This window comes from Triticum dicoccoides, chromosome 2B (genome assembly GCF_002162155.2).
Source record: "Triticum dicoccoides isolate Atlit2015 ecotype Zavitan chromosome 2B, WEW_v2.0, whole genome shotgun sequence".
NCBI lineage: Eukaryota > Viridiplantae > Streptophyta > Magnoliopsida > Poales > Poaceae > Triticum > Triticum dicoccoides.
In genome coordinates this window covers 220,429,962-220,438,704 of record NC_041383.1, presented here as the reverse complement: position 1 = coordinate 220,438,704, position 8,743 = coordinate 220,429,962, and the positions used below count along the sequence as shown (strand labels likewise).

The window sequence follows — 8,743 nt, the reverse complement described above, 5'->3', positions numbered from 1 at the left end:
AATGTTCATGTTTAGAAAAAAATGTTCATGATTTCAAAAAATGTCCCTGCTTTTTCGAAAACGTTATAGTTTTTTGGAAAATTGTTCCAAATTTGGAAATTGTTTATGTTTGCCAGAACATTCCGTTTTTTGAAAAAAGAAATTACTTTTGAAATTCCTAAAGTAATTCGGATCTGCAAAGCGAGTCTGGTTCTTTATGTTTGATGCTAAGTTGTGTGCACATACGAGTGCCAGGTCAGCTGGTACGAACACATTGTCTGGATCACTCGATCCTGTGTTCGAATCCCCACCATCAAAAAGCATGATCCAACGCCCACAAAATCGACTGACCAAAATTTAAAATGCAGTTGATTCAAAAAATAAATCAAAATACAGTTAACTGACATGTAGCTAAAGTGTAAAACTAAACACAACACAGTGCAACGACAGCAAGCCAATCCTAAAGATGTAAACATCACCCAACAAATGAACTGATAAACCATGCATATCTTGGCAGTTGCTAACCTAACGAAAGTACCCACTTCACCTCGCGCTTGTTCTACTGACTGAACACCTGAACTACCTACTCAAGCCTTTCAACATTGCTAGCAGTATGTACAAATAAGCAGTCACTGCATCCATGGCTACCAGGTTTCACTGTGGCATCTGCAATTTCCAATTCCACAGGTAAAAAGTTCAAAACTTCCAGACTGATTTCCAATTCCTGTCCCGACTCCTGAGTCCTGAATGGAAGAGTACTGCAAGTCTACAAGCAACTGAGCTGCTCTGCTGCTGCCCTGCACTTGCTCTGCTTCCCTCGGGACCTGCTCCGCCCGAACACGGCCAGTCTCGTAAAGACGCGCAGGATCCTGCTGGCGCACCGCCGCTGCGAGCCCCAGCGCATGGACCCGATGCAGCTGCCGGACACGGGCGCTCGCCGCCTGATCGCCACCGGCGCCGCCGCGTCCGCCCTGAAGCTCGGTTCCTTGCTGTCCTTGCGAACCGAGCCTCCTTTCAGGGTGTTGTGCCGCTGCAGGGTCTTCTTCAGCGAGATGATCTCCTGCTCCAGCGCCTGGATCCTGAAGCTCGCCGTCTCGTAGTCCGACGTCGCGTCGTCCTCGCCGCGGGCACGGAGCTTCCCGTCGAGCGCGGCGCTGGTGTGGGCGTCCGTGTACGGGCTGGTGGTGCTCAGCGGCTGGCTCGTGGGGACGGGGCACCCCGGGCTCGGCGTGTACGCGCCGGCGACGCCTGGGATCAGCTCGCCGGAGAGCATGTACCGGAACGAGTCGGAGCGCTCGGCGAAGGCGCGGTGCGTGTGCATCTGCTGCACGAACAGCGCCTGCACGATGAACCGGAGCGGCATCCGCTCGTTCTGCACCGCCTGGATGCACGCCTCGTGCGACAGCTTCCGGCACTCGAGGTGCCCGCAAAGCGCCGCCTTCTCCTCGCCGGACAGGCTGGGATGCTCCTGCCATGACACAGAATCAGCAGCTTCCTCTCGCCAGGGGCAGTTGAAAATTCAAACCAGCAAAAGCAAACCACTCGGACTAATAACCATGCCAGCGTGTGACCGGAAGGATACTTGTCTTACCACTAAGTAAGTGTTGATTGCCTCGTATAGATGATCGTGGGTCTTCCGGTTGCCGGCCGGAACGACGCCGATCAGTTCTGCCAGCCTCTCCGGCCGGAGCTTCGGATCAGCGACGATATGCACGAGGTACCGATCCCACAACCCCGCCACGGCCTCGGCCCCTTGTCTTTGCATGGCGACGTGGTTTGAGACGATGCTCTCCATTGTCACCACCTCCGGGCTATCGGCGACGGACCGGTCGGCGTCTTGCTCCGGCAGCGGCAGGTCATCCGCGCTGGCGAACTGCAGTTGGGACGCTACCTGGTCCCGCAGCCTCGTCCGGCTCTCCTCCTTCAGCTCGAGGGCGAGCGACCGCGACAGCAGCGCGAAGTAGAAGGCCACCGGGACGGCGCCGCTCGCCTCCACCGGGAGCAGCTCGACCACGCCCTGCAGTATCTCCGTGGCCCTCCTGTTGGCGTCGATCTCGCCGTCGCCGGCCTCGTCGGTGCTCGCCCAGAACTTGTGGGTCTTCTTGGAGAGCACCCACTTGTTGGCGTAGAAGAGCACCACGGGGCTCACGTACTTCTCCTTCATCCCTTGCCGCCGCAGCGCCTGCACGATCCGCTTGAAGAACTCGAAGGGAAGGGCGATGAGGTCCTTGATCCAGAGGTCGCGCGCGGCGAGCTCCTTGACGACCTCGGCGTCCCAGCGGCGGCCGACCAGGCCGCGCGCGCCGGCGTCGTCGACGCCGGGCTGGTCCCGCCGCTGCTCCGGGTCGAGGATCTCCATGCACGCCATGAAGGCCAGCGACTCGACGCAGCGGCTGACGATGAGGAGCTCCTCGGCGACGGGGAGGAGGGGCTGGCAGCGCTGCAGGACGATGAGCGCGTCGTCCCAGCTCTGCAGCACCACCTGGTTGATGTAGAGGTCGCAGCGCGCGCCTAGGCCACCCACGTCCAGGAACTCCGCCGCGCAGCGCACCGCCGCCACGTTGAACGGGTCCAGCGCCACGGCGTCGCCGTAGCAGAAGAGCCCGATCACCTCGAAGGCGTCGGAGCCTCCGGGGAAGCTGTCCGGCAGCTCGACGTCTCCGGACACCTCCTCCATCGCCTGGCTGAAATACCTGCTTCTTGACGACAGAGGATCCTGCAACGACGAGGACGACAAAGGTTAGCATGGTCCTCACCAAACCAGCGCCACCGCCACACCATAATTGAGTTGGTCGCAAGCTCTGACTGACCCTGTGCAGAATGAAGCTCCTGTCGGCGACGCGAACGCGCACCGTCGCCGGCGACCCGGTCTCTTTCGCCCTACAGTTGAGAGCAATCAGAATTCGATCGCCAGACAAGAGAAAGAAGCAACATGCCACATGAGCTTCACGTACCAGGAAAGAACTCTCCTCTGCAGCAGGAAGGCCGTGCTAGGGCTCGAGTAAGGGCTAAACATGGCAGCGGCGGCGGCTTCCTTGGCAGCCGGCGACATCTCCACCTCTGTCGCCATCTCCATCTCCCTCCCAATCATCTTCTCCACGAAGTATGTAGTAGCTATCTATCCTTCGCAGGTTAGGCAGCGTACTAGTACTTGTGTCACTGGGAGGAGGATCGGAGCAGCTATAAGGATGTTGAGTGCGGAGGGGAGTAACATAGGGAGGCGTGCAAAAGGGTACAATGGCTGAGGGCGCACGAATGGGGGTTGAACCCCAGTTTTAAGGCTGGGAAATCGGATCGCCCTCGTGCAAGCTTTCTTAATTCCCTATCTCCTCTGGATGGATGGTCTCGGCGTTTTCTCGGTAGATTTGCTCGCCCGCACGGGGGCAGCCGTGTAAGGATCCAAGAGAGGGTCAACACTAGTTTAAGCCCCAATCACCGCGTCGTCCAGTCACCACCAAAACTGCACGCACGCACGCGTGATACAGATGGAAACACCTGGTATAAATTCTTGATGCAAGTAATTGGTGTTTGTTGGAGTGTTGAACCAACTGGTGGAAAAAACGAGCTTCTGGTGCCATGGACGGATCGTAGTACGATGGCCGAGAAGTCCAAGCTTCAACGAGCTCTCGGCATTTGGCAGAGCACGGTGACTTTGCCAGCCAGAGCCAGGGGTTGCTTGGAGTTGGAGGGAGCACGCAGACGCAGCCTCATTTTAAAACTGCCTCCCTCGAGACTCGGCATCTTGTGCGATCAGACTAGTATCCTTTCTGCTCACGGATGCCAGAGGACCGAAATTTTAGCGATGGCATAAGCTGGACGGATGCGCTTCCATACTGCTTTTTAATAAAGGCGAGCGTGCGTGCACATTGACGAGCGCCTCTACTACGAGGGGAGGAGGCTCTGAATATCATACGGCGGGGAATGGAGTCCCTGTCGCCCGATTCAACGGCCGTTCCGTCATTCACCATGAGCGCACGCCACAAAACTCTGGTTTAGACTACGGAACTGTAAAATTCTTTCTTTAAGAGATCTGATGATGCGAGAGGCCTGGTTACCTCGCCGCCGTGGAAGCGGATCAATCACGGCGTTTTTCTTTTCAATTCAGGGACATGCCTGGCTGCCGGCCACGCCTTCTTCTCCGGTGCAAGATTGCTGGTCAGATGGCGTTCGTCGTGCTGGGAGCTGGCCGGGGCGATCTGCATGCGTGGACCGGTCAGCGTATTGTGCCGCTACCCGCCGCTCGTGACCGCCATTGATAAGGGAGAATGTCGGTAATAATCAAATCGTTGACGTGCATCGGCCGCTGCACTTGGGGCTGGGGAATTTAAGTGCACGGAGTTGGGGGAGTATTCCGCTCCCGCTGTGGAATTTGAGGTAGGGGCATCGGGAACCCAAGTCGCCATGCTTCTCCTCCCCGAGCGCTCGGTTGCAGTTTTCTGGAGCCTTTTTCGTGGCCCCCGTGACGCATCGAGATCGGCTACGGAATTTGTACCCGCCCTCCTGCCACGCCCGTTGATTCTAGGGTACTACTGTCATATATGCTACGGGTATACAAGTTTTTAGAGCATCTCCGCTCGTTCGGCCCTCCAGCGCATAGGTCGGCGCTCTGTCGGACGCTCACCTGGCGATATTTAGGTCCTGAGGGCGATCAAGGCCCCAGCCACGCCCCCAGGTGCCGTCCCCAAGGCGCATCCTATTCAAATTTGGTTCGTTTCCGCTTCAAAAAAACGCCATAATCCGGCGATCGGCGCAATAGTTCGGCGATCATCACCGTGCCATAGTTCGGCGATTAAATGAAAAGCTCGGCGCACAAAAAAAAGGACGCGCAAGGAATGCATCAAACGACGGGGTCGGCCTCCGGCGTTTGAGGGGTCGGCGTCGGCATGCGCGGGCTGGGCGGCGTCGGCGCGGCTTCTGGGCTGGGCGGCGCGACTTCTGTGTTGCTGGGCGTCGCGGAGGCATCATCACTCGGGCTTGGCTCAAGCGTTGGCGTCGGCGTCGCCGGTATCTGGTTCAAGATGAGGCCGCGCTCCGCCAGGTACCACGCCTTGAGCTTCTCGTCGCCCCTCCGGAGCATGTCTGCGCAGCCCATCAAGAAAGCCAGGTCGGTGTTCCTCTTCTTCGCGGCGACGTTGGTCCGGAGCAAGTCGACGTTGGTCCGGAGCAAGACGAGTTTGACAGTGCTGGTCGTCATCAACACCGACCATCGCGCCTCAGTTTTCTCTTCTCGCAGGGCGGCCCGGGTCTTGGCGTCGGCGAGGCAATGCTCGATGGACTCTTGCACACGTGCGGCAGCCGACTCGGCGTGTTTCGCCTTCTGGGCCCCTTTGTTGTCGTCCGGGCGCCCGTCAGCCGCGCCCGGGGTCGCCACGTCCGGCTTGTACGTCTCCTTGACCTTGGCGAGGGTGCGCCGGACGTCCGCCCACTTCTCGCACTTGTCGATCCGCTTGAAGACGTGAAGGTACTTGAACTCTTGGTCGTTGTTGTCATCGCGGAACATGGCAAACATGCGCAGCAGCTGCGCCGAGAAACGAACATCAGTCGGCGGGCGCGCACATGGGTGCGCACACGGCAAAAAGAAGTAGGGAGAGGCCGGCGTGCTGTACCTGATCCTCGACATTGTTGCCGCTCTCTGGGCGAGCCGCGATCTCCTCAACGACCCCATGCCATTTGTTGGATGCCGTTTGGATGAGCCCCCAATGGTTCGCCATCGCCTTTGACCCACGCTGTATGTAGACGCCTTTGAAGTAGGGGTCGACGAGATTGCGCTCGTCGAACTCGGCCTTGATGCGGTCCCAATACGTGTCGATGCTCTGGTTCGTGCCAGTGATCGGGTCGAGGCAGACGACTTTCCACGCTTCAGCGAGGCACTCGTCCTCCTTGGATGCCCACTTGATGCGCGGCACGCTGGTCCTGGCCGCTCTTTTCTTCTTCTTCTTGCCTTTCCTCGTCAGAGCACGTGCTGGCTCCTCCTCCTCCTCCTCCTCCGGCTCTTCCTCACCGTAGTCGAGCTCGCCGTCCATGTCGCCGTTGAGATCAATTGGGTCGTCTTGGGCAGTGAACCCGGGGAGGCGACGGCAGCAGCCGAGCCGACTGCGATGATGTCTTCCATGTCGCCTTTCGTCACGTCGGCATCGTCGAGATGCGACGAGGAGGCTTGTGAGAAGAGCAGCGCGCCGCGGCAGAGAGGTGGCATCGGCGAGGCTGCGTAGGCCGGCGACGACTAGGTGTATGGAGGGTACTGCACGCCGGCGAAGGCGGGCGAGGGCGTGCGCTGGACCGGGCGACCATGGGGGAAGGTGACGTTGGGGTTGGACCCGCCGTGTACGTCGCCGTCGGCATAGACCAGCGATGGCGTGCAGCCCTAGGGTTGTGGCGACGAGAAGCCGATCGGAGATCCGACGCTTTGCTGGCTCCAGGTCGCGTGCGGGCCGTGGCTGCCGGGTTGATTCATCATCCCCGCGCGAGCCGCCTCGGTTTATTCGGCTGAGCGCTCCGCCTACTCCGTCGCCGCCGCAGCCGCGAGCGCCGCTGAGGAAGTCCTGGATTAGGGGGGTGTCCGGATGGCCGGACTCCTGGACTATGAAGATATAAGATTGAAGACTTCGCCCCGTGTCCGGATGGGACTTTCCTTGGCGTGGAAGGCAAGCTTGGCGATACGGATATGTAGATCTCCTACAATTGTAACCGACTCTGTGTAACCCTAACCCTCTTCGGTGCCTATATAAACCGGAGGGTTTTAGTCCGTAGGACGAACAACAATCATACCATAGGCTAGCTTCTAGGGTTTAGCCTCTCTGATCTCGTGGTAGATCTACTCTTGTACTACCCTTATCATCAATATTAATCAAGCAGGAGTAGGGTTTTACCTCCATCGAGAGGGCCCGAACCTGGGTAAAAACATCGTGTCCCTTGTCTCCTGTTACCATCCGCCTAGACGCACAGTTCGGGACCCCCTACCCGAGATCCGCCGGTTTTGACACCGACATTGGTGCTTTCAATGAGAGTTCCTCGGTGTCGTCATATTTAGGCCCGATGGTTCCTCCGATCATCAACAATGATGCGGTCCAAGGTGAGACTTTTCTCCTCGGACAGATCTTCGTATTCGGCGGCTTTGCACTGCAGGCCAATTCGCTTGGCCATCTGGAGCAGATTGAAAGCTACGCCCCTGGCCATCAGGTCAGATTTGGAAGTTTGAACTATACGACTGACGTCCGCGGAGACTTGATCTTCGACGGGTTCGAGCCACAGCCGAGCGCGCCGCACTGTCACGATGGGCATGATCTTGCTCTGCCGCCGAACAGTGCCCTGGGGGCCGCACCAGTGTCCGCTCCGACCCTTAGCTCGGAGCCGACTGCGCCGATCGAGGACGGGTGGTTGGACACCGCCTCGGGGGTGGTGATCTCTACGACGATTGAGCCGTACACCAACCCTGTCCTTTGCGAAGCTCGTGACTCCAAGGCGCCGGACTCCTCTCCGGACTTCGAACCTTCTGCGCCCCTGCCAATCGAATCTGATTGGGCGCCAATCATGGAGTTCACCGCGGCGGACATCTTTCGGCACTCGCCCTTTGGCGATATCCTGAATTCACTAAAGTCTCTCTCTTTTTCAGGAGAGCTGTCAGTGTCAAAACCGGCGGATCTTGGGTAGGGGGTCCCGAACTGTGCGTCTAGGCGGATGGTAATAGGAGACAAGGGACACGATGTTTTTACCCAGGTTCGGGCCCTCTCGATGGAGGTAAAACCCTACTCCTGCTTGATTGATATTGATGATATGGGTAGTACAAGAGTGAATCTACCACGAGATCAAGGAGGCTAAACCCTAGAAGCTAGCCTATGGTATGATTGTTGTTTGTCCTATGGACTAAAAACCTCCGGTTTATATAGACACCGGAGAGGGCTAGGGTTACAAGAGTAGGTTACAATGGTAGGAGATCTACATGTCCGTATTGCCAAGCTTGCCTTCCACACCAAGGAAAGTCCCATCCGGACACGGGACGAAGTCTTCAATCTTGCATCTTCATAGTCTTGGAGTCCGGCCGATGATGATAGTCCGGCTATCCGGACACCCCCTAGTCCAGGACTCCCTCAGTAGCCCCTGAACCAGGCTTCAATGACGACGAGTCCGGCGCGCATATTGTCTTCGGCATTGCAAGGCGGGTTCCTCCTCCGAATAATCCATAGAAGATTTTGAACGCCAGGATAGTGTCCGGCTCTGTAAAATAAATTCCACGTACCACCATAGAGAAAATAATATTCACACAAGTTCCATCTGCTGACGTATTTTGTGGCGTGACATCACACCACTACCAATCCCTTACGAATTGTTTTTATTATACCACCTCAGCGAGTTTAGCGAAGCGGTTTCCTTGGCACGTCTTGTCGAAGCAGAGATCGTGTTCCTCTTATTCTGGGATTCCCATCAATACGGACGTGGGTAACCCAACCACGCCATTGATTGCGGCGCTTGGGCGATAAGCGAGTTTTACCAGGCTAGTAGGGAGGCATAGTTTCATCCGCCCATATATAAGGGGACAAGGATCCACCTCCTTTACCTACGCCTTCTTCCTCCTTTGCTTATCCATCTCCGCGCACTCGAGCTCCAGCACCCAAGTCCGCACATCTCACCTCAACCTTCTCCAGTCATGTCCGGAGCGGGAGGCAAGTGGATGGCCTCCTCCGTTACGGAGGGGCACATCAAGAAGCTGGGCAACACCGGATATCTGGCCAGTGACATCGCGCACCGGCTGCCCGACGAGGGGCAG

General features: G+C 57.5%; 1 protein-coding gene across 1 annotated transcript; it reads right to left on the bottom strand.

Annotated features, from left to right (window-relative positions):
• Window positions 1-335: 335 nt before the first annotated feature.
• On the bottom strand, window positions 336-3,227 carry LOC119363179 (BTB/POZ domain-containing protein At5g48130-like). Its single transcript, XM_037628490.1, has 4 exons — window positions 2,934-3,227; window positions 2,790-2,859; window positions 1,571-2,695; window positions 336-1,447 (listed from the first exon to the last, which is right to left on the bottom strand). Exons 1-4 carry the CDS (start codon window positions 3,068-3,070, stop codon window positions 746-748), a joined length of 2,034 nt encoding a protein of 677 aa, XP_037484387.1. The 5' UTR covers window positions 3,071-3,227; the 3' UTR covers window positions 336-745.
• Window positions 3,228-8,743: the final 5,516 nt, after the last annotated feature.

Coding starts and splice junctions, on each gene's coding strand:
- LOC119363179 (XM_037628490.1), bottom strand. CDS start 3,070: ATGATTGGGAGGGAGATGGAGATGGCGACAGAGGTGGAGATGTCGCCG. Junction 2,696..2,789: donor GGAGCTTCATTCTGCACAGG/GTCAGTCAGAGC, acceptor TCGTCGTTGCAG/GATCCTCTGTCGTCAAGAAG. Junction 1,448..1,570: donor CAATCAACACTTACTTAGTG/GTAAGACAAGTA, acceptor GTGTCATGGCAG/GAGCATCCCAGCCTGTCCGG.